This window comes from Odontesthes bonariensis, chromosome 11 (assembly GCF_027942865.1).
Source record: "Odontesthes bonariensis isolate fOdoBon6 chromosome 11, fOdoBon6.hap1, whole genome shotgun sequence".
Classification (NCBI taxonomy): Eukaryota; Metazoa; Chordata; class Actinopteri; order Atheriniformes; family Atherinopsidae; genus Odontesthes; species Odontesthes bonariensis.
The window spans coordinates 11,622,232-11,648,812 of NC_134516.1; the positions used below are offsets into that span (position 1 = coordinate 11,622,232).

Here is a 26,581-nt window from a genome sequence, read left to right on the forward strand (position 1 = left end):
ACAATCAAACAACGACTTTCACGATAGACGTTGCGAGATTGGGTCGTCTAACGTAGCGCCGCCTACTGATCGGGAGGTGAATTGCCTTGCGTATCTGACAGCCCGACGGAGAACTTCGAAAGGACGGACTACGGAGGCGGCTTCAGGGATAGCGACGGAGAAGCATACTGAGGCCTTAACACTCTGGAGTCTAAATCCCGCCGGCGGGATTTTTGACACTTCTCCAAAAACACATCTGTAACTCTGTGAGTTTTTGTCATTCAAACATATAAAGTGACACCATTAAAAACCTTGAAACTTCTAGTTTTCAAATATATATATATTAAAATAAATTATATAGCTGGCCCTTTTTAAAGAGAGTGAACAGAAATCTTTGGATTTTCTGTAGTCTCAGACTGCAGCAGCTTCCTGGGCCACACCTATCGCTATTCACATGTAAAGTACCAGGTGATTGAGTGGCTATTCACAGGTGAGAACACACCCCATTCAGCCAGCATGTGGGGGAAGGCAGCAATGTCCTGCCAGTGACAGACAATTATCACATGGAGAGTGACAGGGGGGTGGGGGGAATCAGGGGTGTTACACACCCATCTAATTAGTATTCAACTAACAGAGACACTGCCTGGAGTTACAATTACTTTTTTAGAGTTTGTGTGGAAACAACAAAACATTTCTGACTGCACTTTTTACTTTTATGCAGCCAACACTTTTGTTTACAAGGTTCAACCTTGAAATATTTATAGTGCGTTTTCTTGCACTGTTTGAAGACCTCTAAAACTTGTTTTTTTGTACAGTTGTGTTTCCCCTCAATTTAAATAAAACTTGTTTGAATTACATTCACTTCAATCTCATATTGTTTTTTGTTAGGCTTTTCAGAATACAACCATATGTGTCACTTTTGCAGATGTTTACAGTTAGTTGAAATACTTGAAAATGTCAAGGTGGTGACAACTGCCTCAAAGTTTCTGAAAAGGCCTTAGACCCCAGAGGGTCTCCAGAGACAAACACGAACGTCTGTATTTTAGGGAAAGCTAGAAAAATGAAAATGGGAAACAACAAAAATCGAGTTTCTGGGACGAGTCTGAGAAAAACGGAGGGCAGATGAGTCTGCATGTAAGTGAATTATGAGGTGTGCGGTGGTCTGCTATCTGCCCTGTACAGTGCACACTGTGTGCGCTGAATGTGAACTGGATGTTGGTGCAGGAAACGAAACCCTTCGTGTCCTCGTCTCTTTTTCTACTCTTGAAGCACGTATACCAGGCTGCATAGCAGTCCATTGTGGGCCTGTCAGACATGACTGCAAGCCCTGCTTTTACCAATTATTTTGACTATTCACAGACTTTTCTTTTTTCTGCCCATATTTTTATCCTTCAGCGAGTCTGCTACATCCTGCTCTTTGTTCGTAAAGCATACGCAAAAAAAAAAAATCAAGTGCTGGTGGGAGATTTAATACTAACCTGTCTGTATGCTAATTGCTGCAAATAGCAACATCTTGCAGTATCCCCTGAATGCCTCGCTCAAGGATGTCACTCAGGGATTTTTGTATCTTGACTTATTCTCCCTCTTGCTTTGACTCGCATGAGGAGGTAGCCTAACACAAGTTTCAAGGGTGTATCGCAGCTATGATGCTTTGACTAGCAGCTAGCTAAATTAGCTTGCAACGAGAGTTTCAACTGCAGGTCACAGCAAGAGTTGCTTTGTGGACATGCACGCTCAGAACGGCGGATTGGACCAAAGAGAAGTTTCAGTGCAATCTGTTGGTCTCCTTAGGTAGGAAATTGTTTCTTTGAATTGGCTCTGTATGAATGAATTGCACTCATTTTTTGATTTTTTTTGTGTACATAAATTGCATTTGATTGGATTATGATTACAATGAATTGGACTCTAATTGGCTTGAATTGGACTGTATCATCGAAGTGCCTCGAGATGACATTTGTTGTGATTTGGCGCCATATAAATAAACTGAATTGAATTGTTAAGACCCTAAAACACTAAACCTTATTTTTAAACCTTTTTATTTTAAACCTTATTTTTTTTCTTAAAGCGGAACTATGCAACTTTTTCATGGTCATAAAATTGCTTGGCAATCATCAGATTGCTTGGCTGACCCGTTCTGATGAAAACGTTGACATTTCCATCTCCATCTGGTGGCCCTAGCCCGAAACAGCGCTTGCAACTTTGCCTGTGGCGCCGCGTGCTTTGTTTAGCTCTGGAAGTCTAACTCTGTTAGTTTAACTCTGAGCCGAGCCAGGGAGCCTGATAAGACACACCTCTCTCCATTAGCTGTCGACGGCTAAATTGAATGCGGTTAGCTTCTAGAGTAGTAATATATAATATGGCTAGACTGTCGCCTTATTTTCTACGGAGCTCCCCCTACAGCTTTGGGGTGTGTATTGCATGGTAAACAAACCCTGTATTACTGAAAGTTGCATAGTGCCGCTTTAAAGCAATACTATGTAACATTTCTACCTTAAAATAACAGCTTGAAAAAAATTGTGCAGCTAGAATGAGTTTTAATATTACCATTGGCCTGTCTCCTATGCCCTTCGGGGGTCTGCGATGGAAAAACTGCGCTATGTAACTTTGCTGGACCGGCCCGGGAGCTGAGTGGAAGTACTTCGACTTGCTTTCTGGCACACCTACCGCAAAAACAAATAGACCCCTCTCACGCTCCCAGGTACATTTGATTACTCTTACCTTCTCGGTCGACATAGCTTGCACCTTATCACTCCTCGCCGGTTCGTCAACAAACGTGAAAGTGAAAGCGAAAGGGTGTTGTATTTACGACAGTGTAACCGTACATTACCTCCAAGCCTGTAGGGGGAGCTCCATAATGGGCTTTTTGAGAAGTTACATTGTATTGCTTTAAAATAAGAAAAAAAATAAATAAATACTCAAAGTTTTCGCTTCAATTTCACTGTTGATTCATTTTTCTGTGTCCGACATAGTTATAACTCAGTTAAGCATTTTTTTTTTTTAATGTGTTTTCTCCTAATTGAGAAATCTTCATTCTGGTTTAAACTAACACATTTTAAGATTAAACTAAGATTTCAAGTCGTTTCGTATGTTAATCTACCCCATGTTACTGTTCAAATATCGGATTGGTCATAAAGCAGCATGCGCACCTAGGGCGGCCAGATGTCCCACTTTGTGCGGGACAGTCAATCATTTTCTTGACCTTTTCACACGTGTCCCGCAATTAGAGAAGTTGTCCCTCATTGTTATTAACAGTCGGACTCCAGTTTTGAAATGCGTGTTTCATAATCTTAAAGCACGACTCGTACAACTAAGAAAAGAAAATTCAGCCACAACAAAGACTGGGAAACTATCTACCCCTGGGTGAAATCAGTGCAAGGCGAGTCTGGCAAAGTAGTCAAACATAGTCTTTGTCCCACATCTGGTGAATTGGAATATGGTCACCCTATGCGTACCACTTGCCTAAATGTCCTTTATCTTTAAAAAGATATTTCCACATACTTCTTTGTCAACACACCGTCAATGTGGTAAAACTGACAAAGTCAGTTAGACCTTGGTGAGACAGGTTAGTTTACCACCCTCGGGCATTTAGTGGATGTATCCTGGTGTGAAGCTATCTTTGGTTACAAGGGGTAACTTGGTTTATTTTAGATTGCGCTCTACGTGCTGATTTATACAAAATCATGAAAAAATGACCTTATCCTGGGTCAGAGCAGCCACTTCTAAATCAACATAAAGTCGTTAAGTGTTCAGGGATTTATTTTCATCATCACATGGGATATACTGTCAATTCTCAAAAATATATTTCCTAAAATATGACACCGATCTGTGAAACAAAAGTTGAGCGAGCACCAGTCAATTAACTTTTTTTCCAACCCAGTTTCCCCCACCAGCCCAGTTTCTACTTAAATGCAGAGTACTTGCAGAATTGAACGAGTTCACAGGAATCATCTCCTACAACAAAATATTCATGCTTCTTTTCTGCAAAACAAAGAAATTACACACTTACAACTTTCCTGTCCTTTGCATTAGTCTCCAATAAAATCAAAACGATTTCTAATTTGTTTGCATGTACTAAAAAAGATGAACACAACTTTGCGTTGGGCCAGTGGGGACATCCAAGTTAAGCAGGTGTTGTTTATCCAAGAACACTTTATTAGTGACAATCTGAAGGAAATTTATAGTTCGCCGTTTACTCTTGTCTATATCAATATTTAAATTTTGTCCTATTTACTTTATATTAGCAGTGAGACTAAATTGTCTAAATTTTCACTTTCACTCACCCTCTTTGACATCCTCCTTACCTGTCTTGCTGGTCCTTGTTCATTCTGCCACTCCTTTACGTCTCAATCCAGTATTTAGCCGTTGATTTGGAGCCATTCCCGTAGTCTGATCAGAATGGCACGGGTTCGAAAGTCTTCATTCTCAGAGGATGCAGCGAAGTGGGCAACACAAGGGACAGCACGTAATTAAGGGTAACTTGCAAAATTTTTTTGTGTTGTTGCATTTCTAATAAAAAATTAACCAAAAACTGAAAAACGTCTAAAAGTTGTTAAATCTAGTTAGAGACCCACTGAACGTTGATCGATTTGGTGTTAACATTAAAAAGGGGAATGGAACTGATGTGTTGAGTGCAATTAGTTGTCCAGTTCATGATTGCAAATTTGGGAAAAAAAAAAAAAAAACTGTATGTGAGTTAGTTGCAAAATATATTTTGGCGTACCTTGATGTGCCTGGGCAGCCTGCCCAAGCATTAAAATTGTGTAGAAACAACATAAAAGGTAGAATTTTATCCTACGAATATGAAAAAATACATTTAAGAGTGTGCAAAAATACATTTGGATGAAAACCAAACTAGAATTTAGATGCCAACAAACCAAACAGCAGAGGGTGAGTTTAAGTGAATACAGTGACATCCTTGTTTTGTGCACTTGAATGAAAAATTCTCATCCTGCTCCAGATGACAGGCGAAAGTCACTGAGGGGGGTGGTTTCGTTGGCAGCTGGCACTTTTTCACAGGGTTTCCAGTCAAACAGAGAGGCTGTGTGACAGGCCACTCAATAGAAGTCAGCAGTGATTATGCAAGTTGCTTATGCCTAATGAGAAAGGTCAGCGCGTGGCCAAGAGAGTGGGACACAAGCCCAGTCTCACACTGAGATGTACAGTACACAGTGCTGTGGAACATTGTGTCGCATAAATGCATATTCCTCATTCATCTGTCCTGCAGAAAGTGAAAGGCAAATATCGCCAATGAATATGGACACTAAATATTTTCTCAAAAGGCTGCACAGTGGTGTGGTAGTTAGCACCATCTCCTCATAACAAGAGGGTTTCTAGGTTCAACTCCCAGCTGGGGCCTTTATGTGTGGAATTTGCATGTTCTCCCTGTGTATGCATGGGTTCTCTTTCAGTACTCTGGCTTCCTCCCACTGTCCAAAAGCATGCATGTCAGGTTGCTTGAAGTCTCTAGGTTGCCCCTAGGAGTGTGTGGATGGATTATTTTTTCATTGACGAAACAAAGCTTTAAACCCAGCTTCTAAGTTTATCTCATTTCCACATTACCATATCTTTATGGTAATCATAATTAAAAAAGAAAGTAAAAAAACAAAAAAAGAAAGATAAGGTCCTAGTCCAGTTTAAAAGAAGCAGGTCCACAGGACATCATTAATTATGTCGACACGAAGGAAAAGTGCACTGTCTGCTGTGCATTTCTTGGCCCATTTACCTTTCGGTGGAACATTTTTCTCATTCCTTCAGATGAGTAGCCAATGCTAGATGTGCAGGAAGAAACTGTTCCAGTCACAAAGCAGGAAACTTTGAAACACCTAAACCAGATTTGAGCGTTGGTCCGTCCATCCAGTTCTTGCTTCCAGCTTGTCACGTTGGAATAATTGGTCACTCACCTATTGGTCTGATCGACTTCCATAGATGTTCCCCTAAAATTTGGATTAAAAAACACCACAATTGTTGCAGTATGTTTCACCAAAGTAACTTTAAAAAAAAGGGGGGATGGGTTGCCTTCCTGCATACTTTAACATTGTTAAAATATTTGGTTTAACTGAAACCGTAAAACTTTCCTAAACATTATCAAAAAGCAACTTGAAACAAAAAAAAACGCAACAGTAATGAACATTTCAAGTACTGCAACTTATTCCGCTACCAACCCTCCAAACGGGCACCCAGCGCTAACAGAGCGCTAATTGTGCTAACAGAGTGCTCTTTAGCAAACACCACAATGTTGTTGCTGTTGGATTGAGAAAACTTGAGTTTTATGACTCAAAAAACAAGAGCTTCTTCTATATGCAATCATATTAAAATAATACAGTCACTATCACAGTAAAAGATCATATAAATTTCCCCACTAGCTTTAGCCTGCTAAGTCCAAAACATCCATGCTTTATATTAAATGATTATATGCTTGTAGTTTTTCCTTTAAAAAAAAACAATGTTTGGGAGAAAACTTTTTTTAAGGTTTCTGAGAGGTATTGTGGAAAAGTTTGAAATTCCATAACTCTACTAGTCTGGATGTGGATAGAGCTTCTAAATGAAAGATATACAGCACACATTTAGCTGCTTTTTGAGTTAAGGCGGTATCATTTAGTTCCTTTTTCTGGCAACACCATCACACAAGTCTTTTTTTTCAGTCATGACACCTGAGCAAGTTCAATTTGCTCAAGTATTAGGGTTAGTTAATGGCGAGTCGCCCCCTTGCTATGACCACATGTCTAGGTTGAATCTTGTTACGAGTTAGCTTGAGCCAACAGAGGACGAACGCAGGAGAGTTGACCACAGAGAAGAAGAAAAAGGCAAAACCAAGGAAAGATTGACGCAGAACAGACACGCCGCCTGAGCCGTCTTTTCAGCTGAAAGGCAAATTAAAAGATTCCAAATGTGCTCCACATATTGCTGACGGTACCCTCAAGTGGCAGCGAGAAAGCTCTGCCAAGCAGACATTCATCTGTAAAGCTTTGTTTCACGCAAACATGGAAACAAAACTTGTACCACTCCAGGACCTATAACAAATGTCAAGTTGTGGACAGGCCAGCGTCAGACTGGGCGAGTGTGTGAGGGATGGTCTTGTTACACAATCGCATGCATTTTCATATTGTTTTGCTAGTAGAGTGAAGGGAATATGCTCAAAAGCACGCCCCTCACTTTCCTTGGCTGGAGGTTATGTTTTTTTAATGATGTACTATGCGAACTGAAATTCCATCTATTCTCTGCGGTTGCTCCGAAATGCAAAAGACTTACGAAACAGGTGGAATCACAAACGGCGACGTTTCGGGGGATGAAAAAAGACTAAAACGGTCCAGTGAAACCACACCATTTAAAAGAAAAACATGGCAACTTTTTCAGGAAACGCAACGTTACAAAACAACAAGGCCCAAAATACATTATGTCAGCGCACGCAGCTGCTTTAAGAAGACCGTTCTCCCTCCCTTTCTCTGTGCATTTATTTACTCATGCTGAGCATAGAAAATTTATGATATCATAGAATAAGGTATGTCAAAAACAATTGTGTAGTTGCAAACATTGTTTATAGAGCCATTTATGTACAGTATATATGACATAATGCATATATTTCTGTATTTTTGCAAGTAGAAAGATTTTTGTTCATTGTTGATGCATTTCCATATTGCCAAACAATTTCTTATTTCCCCCAAACACCCCAAAACACCCCCCCCCCCCCCCCCCCCCCCCCCCCATCCCCATCCCACCCTTCAGGCTAAGCTAGCTTTGGATGACAGAACAGCATCCTTTCTGCACTTTATCTCCCTCGCTCATTGCTTTGATGTGTTGTGATTGCGTTGGTGTGGTGGTGGTGTGCTGAGCGGGAGGGGTTGGAGATTGGATGGGGGGGGGGGGGGGTAGCACAGAAAAGCGTTCTGCAGTGAGAATGTGCTCTCACTGAAGCGTAGAGAGACTGCAGCAGAGTGAACGAGCCTGTGCACCACCTGCAGTCAAGTGTGTGTGTGTGTGTGTGTGAAAGAGAGAGAGAGAGAGCGGGAAATAATCACCCAAGACACAATGATTCAACACCCTACTCCTCTCCTCCTCTGTCATCTTCTATCCTTTCTTTCTGTCCTCCCTCCTTCGCTCCCTTCGACCCAGTTCTCCACACACACTACAATCATCACCCTGAGCCTGCCTTGTATCAGCGTTGCACCGTGACGGCTGCTGCGCGTCTGTTTGTGTGTGCATATTGCGCATATTGGTGTGTGTTCGCCACTAGCCTCCGCTCCGTATTTCTCCAAAAAAAATAATGCTGCCTCTCCTCTTTCAGCGTTTTATTTCTTTCCTGGTGTCTCACATCCATCCTTTTTTATTCTTGCAATCCATTCTCCCTCCTTCCCATCACTACTTGATGCACACTTTTGTTCATATGATCATCCTCTCTTCGGTGGCTCTGGTTTAAACTCAGAAACATCCACACTGACTGGATACACTCCAAAAACCCTTTCTGTAATCCATCCTTTTTTTCAATTTCTTCCAACTGTTTTGCTCCCAGTCATTTTTCCCTTTCTCCCCCCCTCCCCACTCTTTTGCTCCCCTCCTCCCGCTCTGACTGAGTAAGTGCTGCAGCATCGGTGCATGTGTGTATGTGTGAGAGCAGCACGGAGCGAAAGAGATGGACAAGTGTGTGCAAGCGGAGTGTGTGAGCGCGAAGCATCGGGGATCCTGAGCCTGGAGGGGAGCCGTGTGATCAGAGGGGGGCTCCTCTGCCTGTGGATGTATGTGCCAGGACAGCATTATTTGCAGGCGAGCGTATGTGTGTGCGTGTGAGAGACGGTGAGTGTGGGCATGCCAGCGTGTGTGTGTGTGTGTAACACTGTCGTCGATCAGCGACGGGCTCTTCGCATTATGCAGCCGACGGTGCTCATCACACTTTGAGGACTGACTCATCCAGACCGGGCTGCGAAGACAGAAGAACGAAAGACAGAGAAAGACTGATGGATGGAAAGACAGGGAGACAGTTTTAGGCTCTTAATGCTCTGGATCCCTCTCGACCATTCAAGGGTCTAGTCTGTTTGTGGGATGCCACTAGCGCCCCTCGTCCCTCCACAAATTGGAATTGCAGACACACAACCAGACAGACATCCAAAATTGCTAAAAAAAACAAACAAACAACAACCCTAAAAGGAAAAATAAATCCCCATTCGTCTTCTGACTCAAAGGAAGGTTTTCACTTCACATCTGCTCTCCAGGCAACTGCAAGAGGATCTCCTGTCTTTGCATGGTCTTTTTTCTGCTTGATATAGTTCATTTTCGTGTTGCGGGCCGTTGCAGGATCCTATCCCTGAACCAGGAGGGGAGATAAGAGGCTGGCAGACAAGACGGGACAGACGCAGGCATGGCTCGCCTCAACTGGTGCCTGGCTGCCGTCATCAGCTGGGGCAAGTTCCTCTTCGCCTGCTTCTTTCCTCTGCGGGGAGGCAAACGAAGCAAGGTAAGACCTCACGGAGGGGGAGAAAAAAGGGGTGCTGGGAATGGGAGACTGAGAAGGGATTGAGCTGAATGAAAGGACTCTTCTGCACATGTTGTCTGTCATTCCCCACTTCCGCCTATGCAGGTGCCATCTGGCATTATCATTCTGCATGCAACATACTCCAGGATAGGCCTTGGTCTCAATCACACCACTCAGCCGTGACTTGCATGCAGCTGGCTTTACCTAAACCATCGAATGACGTAGCTGTGAAAACGAGCTTGGCGACTGGTCATGGACCATTGTCTCTGGAAGTCTGGTTGATGTCCCTCTAAGTGCTGATTCAAGGTCAGTGTTACATCTCCAAGTGGTCTCCAGGCAGCTGCTCCAGTTAAAGATGGTGGGGAACCATTGGATAACAGATTCTTGGATTTGCCAGTGGAACCAGGCACTTGCTCCTGATAAGTAGGGTCACCTTGCTTTCACAACTGCAGAATTGTAATGCACCATTATTGGAGGGGGGGTCTGCGTGTTCCAAAGGAAGGGCTTTTGATATTCCCTGCCTGCCTTGTCCGTTCTTGGGGGAGAGTTTGTGGGTCTGTCATGCCTATCGCATACTACTCCGGTCATATGGTACATTTTGGAGGACCAAACTGAGTTATTTGAATGGTAACTGTGCTTATTACGCACACTTTTTTTTTTGTTTCTTTTTTATGTAGCGGCCAATCAGTCAAGTTTAACGCCTCAGGAATGCCGAAATGGCACTACCGGGTCTTGCATTCTGCAATATCTTCAGTTACACATACGGGGGGCACCAAGAAGAGGACCCAAAGTGATGTGTGGGATCTTTTTTATGACAAAAAAAGATATTCAAACAGCACAACCATCTCTGCTGTAAAGAGAGACCTTCTGGAAGCACTCGTCCCGTGGCTAGAAAAAGTGGCCAATCTCAGCACTTTTTAAAAAATGATCTCTTATTACGAGCAAAGACACCTTTTTATGACTTTCCCGAGCTCTCCAATCTCAAACCTTTTTTTTTTTTTTTTTTGGTCAAACTTTGCATAAAAAGCTTTAAAGCTCTTTTAACTCGAGCCAATGCCATGAGCTAAACATTCATTTCAGTACAGTTTGGGGCAGCAGTGTCGTTCTTAAGTCTGGCGGTAATGGGATTTTGCTTGTGGTGACGCTGTAGCGTGCAGTGCTGCAGCCGCCCGTCTCTTCCAGCTCCCAACACCCTCCCACCAATACAGATACCAGCAGCACCTCCCCTCACCCTCCCAACTCCATCCTCGCCCAATTGCCGCAGCTCCTTATCTCTACACCCGCGCTCAATCCCACCACACTCCCCCTGTCGCACTCTCTTGTGCTGTATGTGTGCGTGTGTGCGCTCAGCTTGTTAGTGCCTTTGCAGACACACACTGATTATACATCCTATCCAAGCCTCGGCTCTTTTTCCGAGTCTTTTTCCTCAGCGTCGGAAAAAAAATTGTTTGAATTGATTTCTATTTTCCATTTTTTTTCAAACGACCATCTCTTCAGTGCGTTAGCGACAACATAATTCAGCCTCATCTTTGGAAATTGTACCCTCTGGCATGGTCAACGTTTGTTCTTTTGGTCCTTGTGAGGGAATTCATGCAGCCAACATGATTATACTGTCATGCGATTGCTGAAAAAAAAAAAAATCTTATTTATTGCAACTGTTAACATACATCAACTTGCTTTAGTGACTAAACTTGTCTCAGTTAAACCTGACGTGTTTCAGGATGTAGGTGCTAATTTCTATGAAATTCTGGTAAGATGTGGCACATTTTTCTAGACTAACTCTTAGAAAACAAAGAGCTGGTAGTATCCAAATTTGGGGGGATGGGTGGGAGGGTTTGATAAAGAGTTTTTTGGTCCAAATGTCACTTTTCCCCAACGCAGTAGCGACAAAATATGTTTTAGTGGGAATTTGTCAGGTGATTCACAGAATAAGACAGTTTTGGACGAAGTGACTGCGCTCTCAACTTTTACATGTACCCATGAGATCAGACAGATCAACCCTGGACAAAGAGTTGTTGAAGGCCCCTTCACGCAAAGAAAATAACTTTAAATAAAGCAGATGTGTTCTGTGTGTCTTTGTGGACTATTCATAATCACATTGCAACCATTTTTTTTGGTCATTTTGTGCATATGGTCTCCTCCCTGATCATCATTTAGTGTGTCTGTGTTCTCCAGGCATGTTTTTTTCTTTCTGTGCAGTCATTTTGCATCATATCGTCCTCATCTCTGGATTCAGTATTTGTTGTTCCACTTATTTTTGGTCATTTAGCATCTTTCCATCTTTCCCAGCTTTTTATGGTAGCGTTTTTTTCCCCTGGTTGCGGTCATTTTTTTGCTTATCTAATTGACCTCGAACCCTTGAGGCCTCTGACACCTTCCATGCTTTTTAACACAAAATACGATGAAGGTTCCAAAGCTCTTGGCCGATCACTGATGCATATTTGTTATGTCGCCACTGGAGCTGCCCTTCAAACGTGCAAGTTTTAGGATTTTTGGAAAAAACAATAAGCTTGTGGCAAAAGAGCTCTCCATGATTTTTGATCCGACAAATCGGTCCCCCCCCCACCCCCCCACCCCCCCCCTCGTCTTCTGCATGACAGCCGCCGAGTCTGTAGCTGCTCTGTCGCTCCAGCTGCAGCACGAGAAGTGGTTACGTGGCCGACTGGGAGGTGAAAGTGGAGAGGTAAGGCTCTGTGTCTTCCCTCCAAGGACCGCTGTGAGGTGTTCAGTTTCCATGGCAACGTGGCTCACGCAGTCCCCTCATGATGGGGCTGGGTTACTACAGAGACGGGCTGTGTGTTTGATTGTGAATGTATGGTGGTTTTGTAAGAGGGAGAAGAGAAAACAGAGAGGGAGGTGGAAGGATGCTGTGTAAAGGTTTTCTCCATATGTGTTACTATGGCGACACAACTACGGCTCTTTGGAAGAGTAACCTTCTACGCCCCTCAGTTTCCTCTTATCCTCTTTTAGTTCATTTCCTTTCCTCTTGCCCCCTTTTTCACCTCCTCTCTCTTGCCCTCCTCACACCTTGTCTCTCCCTTTTATCTCCTTTCTCTTCCTTTATTCTTCACCTCTTTCCCTCTCTTTTTGTCACTTCTCTCCTCGTGGTGTTTACTTTCATTTGAATTTGTCAAACTAATGTCCCCCTGGTCGGTAAATCCACATCAGGCAGCACTCCAGACAGCCAAAAGAGGGAAGGGTGATGGGAAACCTGTCCACTGAATGGCTCCTTATTTTCTGCCTCAAGATTGCTTCTTCAGCATATGCATGAAAACCTCATTCATTCCTTGTTGTATTTGTCACACGCTCCCAACTTACCTTCCACGCTGAGAAATGGCACAGGTACTGCGCCCTAGAGAACGGCCGACTTCTGCCCTAAATGGCTCACTGTACTCCGGGAGGCCGTTCAGCATGATCAATGCTTTGTTATTCTAGCATTAAAGCTTTAATGTGATGGATTCTCCAGCGCCAGAAGAGGAGACTGCAGAGTCGATGACGAATACTTGCTGTATCCTCAACTTCGATTCTTCTTCTCTCTTCTTCTGTCCGATGGTTTTTCTTGCAGTTGCTCCGGAATATTTAAGCCATTTCACTGATGATTCACTGTCCCTCTCACAGTGTATATGCATGCAAATCGGCACTCCTGCAAGCTTAAAAATAGGTAGAAAAAGGCTTCTAATGTAATTTACCGGGTTGAATTTGAAAGTTTTACTGGTTTGAAGTCAACTGTCTTGGAAACAAAGTGTACGTGTAACTGTGTGTGTGTGTGTGTGTGTGTGTGTGTGCTTGTGCCTCCGTGTCTGCTTGTTTTCTCAGAGCTATGGCTTGTTGCATTGGGAATAAGGGAATAAGAGCCTGACCTCACAGTGCAAAAATGTTTTACCCAGAAAACACACACTCCCAATAGTGCCCTTAAAACTAACGTGTTTTGCTGGTGAAGTGACTCTTAAAAGGCTTTTCTGGCTTCACCAGCAGAGGAAAAATGACACGAAGTGCACGCCGGAGCGTTCTATGTGGGGACAAACATGCAATGCTCTCTGGTACCCATCTGCTGAGGCTTTCTGAGGGTTGTTTGGAGGCCACTAGAGGCTGCTAGCAACCCAGTTTAGACCAGGAAGCAGCGGCTTTATCAAACACACGCACTGAAATCAATTTCTTTTTTAAAACAGTCCACCAGTTAACGTGATTGTTAAAGCACGCCCACTAGCATCTTTCCCCCAATGCTGTCCCGTTATCTGACATTATGTAAATAAAACACACATGGAGGCAGACACCCTCATAAACACGCAGAGATTATGTGTCAGGTTAGCCTATGGATTGAGGTAACTGTTACAGTGGAAGTGATGGAGAGCAGCGTGGATCAATAGAAGGTGTTTTCTCAAAATGAATTGGCTCTTAGCCCTTTATAGATCTGACTGTGGAGTGATGTAATATGCCTGTGCAGCTGGTGTAATGTTGATTCAGTGCTTTATATGGACACACACATGCATAATGCAATCCTTTACCGTGTGCTATACAATGTTTGCATACATGCATTTATAGACACATGATATATGCAACCTGTTCACCTGGGAGGATACATACATACATATATGTATATATATATATATATATATATATATATATATATATATATAATCTTTATCTTTTTTAAATGAAAAGATACACATATCGTTCCAGTCAATACAATAATGTATTTTTTAAATATGGCACCGCTAAAGAAGACTTAATTCAGGTGATATCACAAGTTCTTTTGGATTAGAAGAGACTGATCCAAAATCGGTTTTAGGGCAGCTTAAATACTCAAAAGCTGCTATATAGACACTCCACTGCTCCACGGAGCATTTAGCTCCAAAAGAATTATTTCAGCTCTTAAAGTACTTTTCCACAAATCTGCCTGATCTTGCTGCATAAAGCATGAGAGGTGATACACATTAATGAGCTCTTAAAAAACGAGCAAAGGTGTAAAAACTTTGTAGAGCACGATGTAAATGATGTTCTACTAGAGGGAAATATATCAAATGCACCAAACTGGTTGACATTAGCAGAGACAAAGTGGAGTGTTCCTGAAGGAAAAAGAGCCAACAACATACGGAAGAAATGTCTCTTCAGTCATGTCTCATGACTCCGATAAATGGCTGGTGACGCCAGCGACTGACAGCAATGGGCGGACGACAAAAAATTGTGCGCCGTTTCCTTGCCCATGCTGTGTCCTCTGTCTCCTCTAAACACACATAGAGCATTACAGAAATGTGGCATGGGTTGTGTTGCAGGTGCAACATTTGCAACAGGTGCAACAGATCGACAGCTTTGTTCGGCCTCTTTTACTTGCACTTCTGAGTCGCGTTGCTCAAGCTCAGTCTCACAAGGAAATGCGGTACGTACATTTGTCCACACGTCAGACGTCGTAGTTTCACATTTCAAGGCTTTAAAATGTGAGATAACAGTGTTTTAGTTGGCTGTTGCTTTGCACTGAGCAGTGTTGCGTCATGTGAATGGAACCGCAGGCAACAAGTACCAAGCTGTGTAGGCCGTGACTGTGTACTTTTCTAACCCCAAGCATGTATTTTGTATAACTTCTAAACATAACCATGTACAGTCACTCTAACCCAAATCTTGGACTTTTATCTTATAAGTTAACCCTGGCCATTTGCGGGTGGGAACAAAGTAAAAAATAATATTTTTTTTTAAAATACACAAGGCAAGTGGGAGCCAAAGTACAAAGGGGGAAAATTGTTGAAAAAGCAGTGCAGAAAATGTTTTATCTTGCAATTACTGGCTTGAAAGAGATGGCAGGAGAAGGGAGAAATCAAAAACACTCAAACACTAAATCACACAACCTTATAATGAAGTCTAACTGCAATACGGTATGTGTAAAAGAACGCTTTGAAACCGCTGTTCTAAAAGGACGCCTTGCGTAAAAAAAGGAACTGATTGGTACTTAGTAGCTATTATGGGAAGTGTAAATTCGACTCTGAAACCAATTTACACTTGTCAAAAAAAAAAAAATCCACTGACAGCTGCTAACATCGGACTTTGGATTGCAAAGGTAAAGTGTTTAAATGACTCTTCCAGTGCACTCGAGCTCATTTTCAACGGAGGCATTTGCAAGTGTAAACATAGCAACAACTTACGGACACGAGACCAATAGATTTTATGGTCTGCAAGACAGCGTGACCCTGTGTTGGCTGACATCCACGGTGGAGAAACTGTTGCCCAACACAGCCTTCGTGTTCTTGTGTTGTCAGGCCATTTCCTCTGGTACACAGTGGTAAGGCCCTTGTACGTATGCCTTTTCAAGCCGGGACACCGATGCGCCTTCTTTTGCGCATCGTGTCACGTGTGAAAGTATAGAGGTGAAAGCAGAGGGGTCGAAGTGGACTTCCCGGTCCCCAAACTCCAACCAACGGTGCTATTCTCGCTGCTGATTCCACAGCACCTGTGCTTGGCATGTATGAATAGTAGGAGGAACAGCGGCAGGTTAACAAAGACAGCTTTTTTTGCACCGATAAGGGCGCAACACGTGTGAAAGAGGCTGTAGTTGTTGGACTGGTTGACCGGTTGCATTGGAGCCCCAGTCCAGGAACTAAACACGCTACTAGTGGCATGGGGAAAGTATTAAATAGGTTTATTTCAGCGTGTGTACCCGGGTGTATAAAGCCAGTTTAAAAACGCTGCATTTGATGTGAAAACAACATGTGCTTTAAACTTTTTTTTTCCACTAAATTACTGGAGCACTACCTCTGAGACGCAGGCTAAAATAGGTCACAGTAGCACGGAACCCTCTGCTTACACTGCCAAGAATAAACACTTCATCATGCACGCATCCCAACCGGCGCGTACACAGATGTGGACGCATCGCCGTTGTTGCGGAACGTACCTGCTAGTTTTATACTGCAAGCCGTTTGTCTGGGCCCCTCAGCTGCGTCACAGCAGCTGGTGAGTCCTGTAGATATTTCACAGGAGAAGAGCAGATCTGGAAACGGGAAAGGGCTGTCGATGAAAAATTGAAGTGACATTAGCACAGACATGAGCGAGCATGCTTGCAGAGGAGAGGTGGAGGGAAGGTGAGGTATGCGATGCAAGGAAGCTAAGGGGGTGGAGGGGTGGTCAGTGAATAGAGTGTGTGTATATGTGTGTGGTGGAGAAGAGAGGGAAGGGAGAGGAGGGGCTAACAAGGATCATTTGAGGAGAAAAGAGTTTTGGAAGAGAGAAAAAGTAAAGGCCAGCTCTCACCTCCCCCCTTCAGCTGCTCCGCAGAATAAAGTTACCACACTTCAACAGAGACAGGGAGGAAGGCAGCAAGCAAGCGAAACAGGAGGGAGAGTTACGAGGAGAAGGAGTGGAAGAGGGGAGGGAGCTCACGTGAGGGAGACTGACTGAGACCATCAGAGAGAGAAAACCAGAGCAGCATTGCTTTTCCTCACTCCTGTGTGCATCTCACACCCGGGATGGATATATGTCGCAGAGGCCCGCGTGGAAGCGCTGGGAGTTTCTGGGAATTCCGTGGAATTCAGCTGTGAGACCTGGAGAGCCCTTCACTAGCGCTTTTTCAAGGATGCCCTCCGTCTCGCTGTCGCTGCCCTCTGCTCTGGCAGGGAGGGCCAGGACCTGGGTTTGCCTCTCCTGCATGTTCTGGGTAAGACGCAGTGACGTATGCAGGCCAGTGAAACATCATCGTGCAGAAAGATCCAGGCTAAATGATGCTGTCTGTGTTAGCAGACCCAAACCAGCACAAGTTACATGCACGAGTAACCCTGAGGGGTATTTTTGCTGACGGATTTCCAGATGCTCTAAAATACCTTCCGTGACGTAGGGTCAAAGTGGGCAGTTTTTGTTGCTTTAATCTTACGCTTTCTAAAGATCTCTTTAGAAATCTTGGCACACCAGCACCTCTGCATTCTTTGATGTTGCAAGTTAGCTGAAAGATGGAGCACGGTTGGTTTCTCTGGGGAAACTCTGGTCCGAAATGGAAAGAGCTCTCACAAAAACCTGGAAATGAAATCCCCCCCCCTCACTAGCATCTCTTACTGTACCTTTTGGCTACTAGAGTTCAGGTATTTGTGGATTCCCTCTCATTTGTTCCACTGTGCATCAATAGCTGCATGGCAGGCACATCTACTGCAGTCTGCTCCATTCAGTGATCTTGGCAGGACTAATCTAGTTGACTGTTCTGCGCCGACTGGCAACGACGTGTTCTTGCGTTGGGTCCACGCGTCTTCGGTGCTAGAGCTATTTCTGGGTTCTCCTGTATAATTTAATCTGCTGTGCTTGTATCTGGTCTTTTCATGCAAGCACGCCAGCCCCTGGCAATGCATGATGTGAGATGATTTGGACTGATGTGAATATGGGCCGATGACCACAAAGTTTTTTTTTAACTTCAATTCAATTCATTTTTATTTATATAGCACCAAATACAACAAATGTCATCTCAAAGCACTTAAATAATAAAGTCCAATTCAAGCCAATTGGAATTCAATTCATTGTAATCATGATTATTTATAAAATAATCCAATTCATTCATTTAGAGCCAATTCAAAAACAATTTCCTAGCTAAGGTAACCTACAAATTGCACCGGAACTTGTCTTCAGTCCAAACTTATGGAGTCTCAGTGTTGAGGTCTGAATTGTCTTTTGTATTTGGGAAGCCCCATATCCTTTTGTCAGATGCTCTTTACCCACATAATCATATCACACGGAAAGTTTAGAGGCCTTTGTACGCTAGGATATTGCCCCATCACACATTACCTGCCTTTTTTTATGCATCCAGCAGCAGAATTGCTCCATCTTTATTGGTGAATAAGCTGAATTTATTCCTTTTTTCTGCTTGTATAATGTAACACATTGTGTATAGATCATACTGAAGCGTAAATGAGGCATCTGCCCTACTTTTCTCCAGCTTGCAGTGGAGGATAGAGCCATTTAGATGCAAAGGGGAAGAGGCAGGGTGGAGGAAAAAGCTCCCACACCCTTCTTACAAAGCAAGGAATAGAGTTGTACAGATGGGAGGCCTCAGATGCAGCATCATCACCTTTTACATCCGCAACAAAATGAGATGAACAATGAGGTGGAAAGAGGAAGGGGGATAAACAGATTAAAGTTGTGGGGGGGGGGGGGCAGGCATCAGAAGTTAGAGGAAGAAGAGCAATGGACTGAGAGGCTGGGTGACGTGCAAGAAGCTGGTTTTGAGAAAGCTCCTCAAATACACCCTATTAATAATTCATTGGTCCCACGTGCCAAGAGAGAATATTAGATTTGACATGCTGACAGAAAAAGACACAAATGCAGACAAGTTCCTACAGCGCTGGCTAAAATACTTCTATAAGCTCGATGCCGATGTACAATATGAAAAACAGCTCAACACGTCTAGTTTGGGCAGGTTTGGCTCCATCTGAGCCGGAACAGCTTTTCATAATCGACGGAAGAATTGATTCAGAATCGTCCAAGAAAATTTAAAGAGGAAATGAACATCGGGTCATCTGTCAGTGACCTAAATGTCGGCGAGGAAACCGGCCACGCAATGCAAACAAGTCGTTCAACCAAAGAGTAGTCAAAGAAGAAGAACCGAATGTTCTGGAACAGCCGAGTCAAAGTCCTGACCTCGGTTCAATATAAATGCTGGGAAACAACTTGAATCAAAACGCTTTATCTGAAACACTCACCAACATCCCCTAGTTGCGAAAACTCCTTTAAGCCGATGCACGTGACTGATCCAAAGTTATCGCAAATGAAGTTATTGCTCCACAAGGGTGTCGTGCCAGACACCGAGTGCAAAAGTTTGTGTCTTTGCTTCCCACACAGACGTTATATCGGATCATGTTCTTTAATAATTCAGCCGTCTTTGGCTTTCAGACCCTTCGTGGTGAGCCAGGCGGCAGGAGATTTTCCCTGGTTAGATTAACCACCGAAAATTCTTATCATTGGATCCTTTTTTTTTTGTTTAGTGAAGATGTGACAACGTTTTTACTCATGCGGAACTACGGGGAATTCAAAAGGCTTCTGCAAACTTTCGAGCGCCGCAGTGTAGGCCTACAGGAGCTTAGTTTGATGTTCGTGCTTATTGTGTTTTTAAAGCTTGGTAGGCCGTGATTTCGAGGTTTCTCAGACACTTGTTGTCGGACAGTAGCGACACTGCATCCATCATGTCTTCAGTTGTCCTTTATTGACTGAGCAGACTCTTCAGAGAGCTCTGGAAATCAATCAGGCTTTGATCAGATGGTTACTGCCTGCCACGCCTCTGTGTGTCACCTCTGCATGAGCTTTCGGCGTGTGTGTGTGTGTGTGGTGTGTATTACAAATACCAATTCCCCTTGGTAATCATAGTGGCTCTGCTGGCCCTGCCTAGGAATTAACCTGTGTTGAATGTGGAGATTCTTGAGTAATGAATCTGCCGCAGTTGTTCTCTGTGTGGCCCGAGGCCTTAAACGTATCATAAGGAGCAGCACCATATTTTTTTTAAATTTTTTTTAAGGACAGCTTGGTAATTGTCAAGGCATAATCGCAATTAAACCTCTGTTGCATCTGGGGTTTGATTAGAACATTTTTTGGGAACGAAAAAGTTGATTTTATTCTTTTTTTTTCTAAAAACCTAAATGTACTTCACTCTGGAAGGGTACATTTTGGCTCCCATGAACACAGCTTCTTCACTCGAGGGTAATTACAGTTAATGAGTTCAATGAGCTTCATACGTGTCGACTAATCTTGGTTTAAGCGCAGTTACTCCATCTTATTTTCTAAGTTTCCCTTGGAAAGGAAGACGGGAGAATGTTTATTTGTCCAGCTTGGAACAGTAATGATGACGATATTTGTGGTTATAATGTTGACGTCTACCTCCAGATGACATGAAACTGCACTCAGACCTAGTTTTTGGTTAACAGCTTCCAAAGGGACCTTGTGTCCTGTCCTGCTGCCACACAGGCATCGCTCCAGCTCTCACGGGAGCTTCCTCAATGCTCCTGTTTTCTAACCAGTGCGTTTGTGTGCGTGAGTGCATGTGTGTGCATGCATGGCCTGTGGTACTGTATCTTCAGTCCTCTGAGCATGTAGCTGTCACTCTGGCTAAACAATGCTCTGTGTATCTTTGACCAGGTGATTTATATCTGATGTGACCGGACGCCTCCCTCCAGAGCCCCGGGCCACCGCCTGCTAGCCCCTGACCTAGCTTCTGCACACTTCCCCAGGGCGCTGGGCACTATTCGGCTCCTACTTCTCATACCGGAGGCTTGATCTCTGCTTGCAAAGTTTAGTAGATGCTGGGCTGGGATTCTGTATTTCTGGCTTTAGGTGATTCTGATACTGTAGACTCTTTAAATCAGAGATGGCAATTGGAAACACGATGGAAGTAGCCAAAGTGATCACGTGTTTTTAATGTTTCAAAGTGTTTTAAAATGGGAACGCGAGGGCCAACTCTCGACCAAACAACAGTGAGCAACGAGTTGTGTGTTGGAATTTGTTACCTTAATTAGTAAAGCTATGCAAAACAGGATGAGGAGAAAGATGCAGATTGAGAAAGTAACAAGTTGCGAGACTCAGAGAGCTAATAATGGGCTCAAGGACTTTCAACGACTCGTGTGTTCTTTTCATGTGCTTACAGTGCGTTGTTCTTTTCTTTGCCTGAGATGACCTCAAAAAAAAGGGACAGCTCATTTGCAAGCATGGCAGTCTAAGTTCATTAGCTGCTGACTAATGATCATAAGCAGCCTAGACTTCATGATCACAGCTCATTGATCTTTCTGTCTCTCTGTCTACACCTGGTATTGATCACGCCGCACACTCGCGCAAACAGAAAAGCAGCTGCGCCCGCATGCCAACACTTAAAATGTGCATATTTGAAGGCAGATTTGATGCATTTGTATAAAAAAACACACGCATAAACAATGAGATGAGAATAGGCATACACACACAGACACACACACAAACCCCCACACACACAGTGTTCCACTGCTTGCTGATACTTGGAGGAAGTCTCTACTACAGTCTGGCAAGCGGCCCACAGTGTCAGTCCACTTGGGATCGTCTGCATTCAACACCATAAAAAAACAACAACACATCCTATCTCTTATCACACTCTTATCTTTAGTCTTAAACACTAAGCTTCTATTATGTATGGCTATGGATGGGCTAGATATGTTTATGAAACTTAAACTTTTTTTTGGCATCTTGATGAGGGTGATCTGAAAACAGTTTTTCTCGAGAAAAATGAAGCAGCTGCAAGGATGTCTACAAAGGGAGGCTCTTGGTATGCTACTTTTGACTGAAATGGGTGAAACGTAGCTTTTTTTGTGTCATATGCATCAGTTTTGCTCTTGTACCTTTCGTTTCCATCGAGAAAGGTTGAGCATTTTCTGTGCCTATCGATTGTCAGAGCCTGCCCAACTTACTGTAACGATTGTGAGCTCTTCAGTGCTGGCAATCACTGATGTAGTCATAATCACAGAAAAGGAGGTCCCTTGGGGGTTGTAACCAGAGTAATGATTATCCAGATAAGAAATTTCACTCTCGCCTCTGTTACTTTCAATGTACTATAGAAAATGAGTCCACAATTTCCCAGGCTTAGGACAATGCTTCATTCAAATTGGTGTTCATGTTTTCGAGTTTTTCCTCGAAGGATCCTTAACGACGCCCTGATTTTTTTTTTGTTGCCGAGTACAGCTGGCGTTGCGTTGGTTCGATTCAATCTAACCAGATTTCCAGACTGATCTTAACCAATGTACACATTGCGGCTGCTAGATAAGTCACCTGTGTTTCTAAGATCCCAGATTTTTGGACAGTTCCTGAGTGGAGGCTGCGAGTGAGCGCAGAGTTTACAGCAAGGCGACGTAAGGAAACGTGAACGCCTGTCTGATGTCGATGCAGTCGAATGAAAAGATCGCCAAGTGTGTAGATAAGATGGTTGAATTCACGTCAACCATCTGATGTGACGTCAACCATCTCGGTCGTGAACTGACCCACAACTTCAAATTAGGCATTTTCATTGTCCCCGTGTTATTTATTTAATTTAAAACTAGACATTAAGAGCAATGGATGGATATGACTGAATCTGCAGATGCTTTGAGCAACCACACGATGGTGACTTGTCAATCACAAAGTCGCCTTAAAGCAGACCTGGCTTTGCTGTCTGTTTTGCTCTAAATAGGATAAGAATATAGGTTATTTTCTACCATGCCATATTTAAAATGTAAACCTACTGATTGAGAGCATAAGCGATAATAAGGATCATTTTCCCCAACTTGCGTCCCGTCAAACTCTTCGCAAACCAGCAGTCGCGCCCTGCTTGCAGTGAGATAAACTGCAAGTTTACGGTACTTCCTCGTTGTTGTTTTTTTCAAATCAGACTTGGAGGCCTCAGCTGTGTTCGAAACCTCATACCACATACTACATACTTGCAAACTGCATACTTCCATTCTGCATACGGCATACTGATTGATCAAACAGTATGCAGAGCGTTTACCCACAATGCATTTCGCTCTTGCCCGAGCCGAAATCAGCCGGCCTGAAGCTGCTTTCGCTTAAGCTCTAAACTCTGTAAACTTTAGCAACATTTGAAACATTTTCAGGTGAGAAAGTAGTCGTTTAGATCCCCAACGTGTTGAAAACCTGCCAAAATACCGGCTATTTACAATTTTGTTCCGACGAATTCGGCGCTACCAAAGCTAGCCGCAGTGAGCAACACACTTCCGGTTATTTTCACAAAATAAAATACCCGTTGCCTTTTATCATAGGGAAAGCCATTGCGATACAATTGGTGCTTTTGTTTTGAAAACAGGAAGTGAACCTACCCTCGTTGTAGCTAGCTTGAAACTGCCGTTTTGACAGGAAATGACGATCGGCGACGTCACGTTACGTTGCATTTTGGGTAGTTTGAGTACGAGTAGTAACCTCATGATGCATACCCAACATTTCGGCGAATCTAGTATGCATCCGGGAACTTCTCGCTTACTCAAACTCGCTTACTAACTCAAAAAGTTAGTATGAGTAGTAGGAGAAGTATGCGGTTTCGAACACAGTCAGAGTACCACTTTCGCATACACGAAGGAGAAAACAGGTGAGTTAGATTATGGGAATGATTGGAATACCAGGATGAGTTCTGCACCTATTTTTTAGTGTTTCACAGCAGCCCAGGATCTTTTTGCACCTCGTGCATGCATTATATAACATTAAACGTGACACCATAGTATTTTTAGCAAAAGTATAAAAGATTAGACAAACGGGCCCAATGAAGGACTGAGTTTACGCTTAAAAAGAATGATTGCAAATACGAGTTCGAAGAATGTTTCGTATCCTTCAAGCGGATTTTGTGATTACTCATGTGTCTTCCTTGTAACCATGCTCTTAGAGAACCCATCACCCAAAATGTTGTAAACGAATCCTTCCTTGTTAATGTCGACATGTCCCTGCATACAAACATTACAGTAATCGTCCCGGCTCCGGTATTCCTTACTGTTTTCTCCCGCTCTCTCAGTAACACAAAGGCGCCCATTGTTCCTGACAGAATTTCAATTCGGTGGAAATTGAAAGCAGGTGTGGCACTGCTGTTTCATCTTGTGAGAGGAGGGCGGGAGGGGGGTGGGTCAGTCTGCGGCCTGTTCCTCATGCTGAACTCATGCAGTCATGTCATCCGGCATTTTGGCTGGTTTTGGTGCTCTTGTCTTCTCTTTTTTCCCCCCTGGGAGAATCGTTCTCTGTGTGTCCACTCCATCCATCAACCGGCTCGCCACTCGCGCAGAAAAACCCTTTTACTTCATCACACGACGTGTGACTTGAAAATATTCTTGCGTGTTTCAAAGTTTTTTTTTTCAAGGCCATGTAATTCCTCTGCTGAATACTTTCTTGGAAAAAAAAAACAACCTTCAGCGTCTCACTTTAATCTTATCATTACTGTATCTATGTGATTATTGTTCCCTGGATATGATACTGATTGACCAATTTGTGTGTTGCAAGATTTGCGTCAAATTACATCATTACGTTAAATGATACTGTACATCTTTAGTCAGACGTGCCCCCGCTTTGTGTTTTCAATCCATTCTTCCAATTCTTGCGGAAAGACCTTCCTCTTACTGAGCTATAAATTTGAACCATATGTGGAGTTTAGCATTAGAAGAGGCTTGTTGGCCATACGTGTGGGAATGAAGATGGATGTGGGGAAGTCTGTGTTCATGTATATGTGTGGTTTTGTGCGTCTGGGATTTAGCTCCAGATGTTGCAGATCCAGCGGCACCCTCGCATAAACAGAATCTCCAGACTGCAATGATTCACCCTTATATTGAGACGCTCCTCTATTGGCACCATGGAGTGTGGAAAACGGCAGAAAACATGTTTTTAACACAGTGTCCAAGGGCTACAGGGCAACTGGTCCTGCTTTGTTTCACCTAAGCTTGAAAAACACATGAGTAGATGCAAAAACAATAAATCAGTGGGATTCAGGCTGTATGAGGGACCATTAATTTATTGATTTTTTTGATTCACACGTTGTGTTGTCAGTTGTGCTTTTCGCACCAAAACCAGTTTGTTTGGTTGAATTGTCTTTAGCTCTACACATGGATTCTCAGATGCTTTTTGGCTGGGGTTGTGAAATCAAACCACTGGAATGGTTTTCCATCCATCCATTTTGTATACCCACTTAATCCAATGTAGGGTCGCCGGGGGGGTGTGGTGGAATGGTTTAATTCATTAAAGAATATTGTTTTGAATAAAAAGTCTCTTTCAGACATCGTTTATTTCTCATGGAAATTAAGTCATTGTAACCCTCTTCAAGAAATAGACACTTTCGACCCTTTCTGTGTAAAGGGCAGAAGTTTCACACCAAGGCAAAGCAGCAATTGACTGTGACACGGTGTCCTGGACTACATCAGGAGTCTGGTTGACAAGTTTTTTCGAAAACGAATGAAATGACGTGTAATTATCTAAGTGGCAGCCTTCACAAGAGTTAGTCTAATTTTCCTAATGTTAAGAATAGGAGCTTCAGTGTTTATTTTCTCTATTAGTATAGGATATTGTCCAGTGCAGCCTATCCAGTAAAAGACAATAGGAGGTATAATAGGACACCCAGTTAAGTTTGTTAAATGGCTTGTGGCTAGCTACGGTGGTCTTATTACAGCGGTGAGATTATAGTTTTTAAATCAGTGAATTTACTTGTTGGGGATTATAACAGATGTTCAGCCACCTGGTTTTTCTTTTTGGCTACGTTTGTGTTATTTTTCAGTGTTGAGGACTTCGGGCACCACTTCCAGTTAAGCTGATTGTTCAAGCGTAGTAGCTTTTAGCTGATTTACGCTCATATTTACTTTACATTTTACTCACTAGCTGAATTATTCATCACATTGTTGTCATTTTGTGTGTGTATTTTGGCTCTTTTTCTTTTACCTTGACCTCTGTGAGAGCCAGCTCAACACAACACATTTGTCAAGCAGTGACCGCCTTCCGCAGACTCTTTTGTGTTCTGCAATTGCCAAAGGACATTTGTTCTTTATTGATATTCCTCAATTAATCTACGGAGAAGTTATCGCAAGCTATCTGAGAAGTTACCAAGCTACATAAGTAATTGTTTCGTGTGCAATACTCTGACAGTGAACAGGAAACCAAGGCTGTTATTCAGTTATATCTTATTATTGAAAGTGAAATTTTTTTTCTATGCATATACACATACTATATATTCAGAGTGCATGTATATGATTGGATACACTAGACGATAATTCCTACATGCCAAGACTAATATGCGTTCATGCATCGCCTTTGAGCAGAAGGACAGAACAGTGACTTTGACAGAGACATCCTCCCTCCCTTTCACTTCCCCCCATATCTTGGCTCTAAGTGGGGTCGCAGTAGAGGTAGCTTAGCGATGCTTTTCATTAGCTAAGTGCAACTAGCAGAGAAGAGCATTGAGCCTTGATTTACTGGGCCTCTTTTATATATGCTTGGACACAAAACACACACACACACACACACACACACACACATACTCATGGACACACCTACTCTACTTTTCCTCCATCCTTGGCTCTTAGACTGCCCTCTCTGTCCCTTCAACCCATCTGATTTTCTCCATTGACATCCATTTCCTTCGCTCTCTCTTTCTGTTTTAGCTGTTTTCTGCTTGCCAAGGCGACTCTTCATTCCATTTTCTGTCCTCAGTTCCTCCCG

At 43.2% G+C, this 26,581-nt stretch overlaps 1 protein-coding gene across 2 annotated transcripts in view; it reads left to right on the plus strand.

Moving 5' to 3' along the window:
- The first annotated feature begins 8,598 nt into the window (after positions 1-8,598).
- The window catches only part of tns1a (tensin 1a), a 101,575-nt gene continuing 83,592 nt past the window's right edge, over positions 8,599-26,581 (plus strand). The window contains exon 1 of one of the 2 annotated variants that reach the window (XM_075477538.1): positions 8,599-9,424. In XM_075477538.1, coding sequence (XP_075333653.1) covers positions 9,329-9,424 — 96 coding nt within the window. In that variant the 5' untranslated portion in view covers positions 8,599-9,328. The remainder of the gene's footprint in view (positions 9,425-26,581) is intronic. The other variant, XM_075477537.1, reaches the window with a different exon arrangement.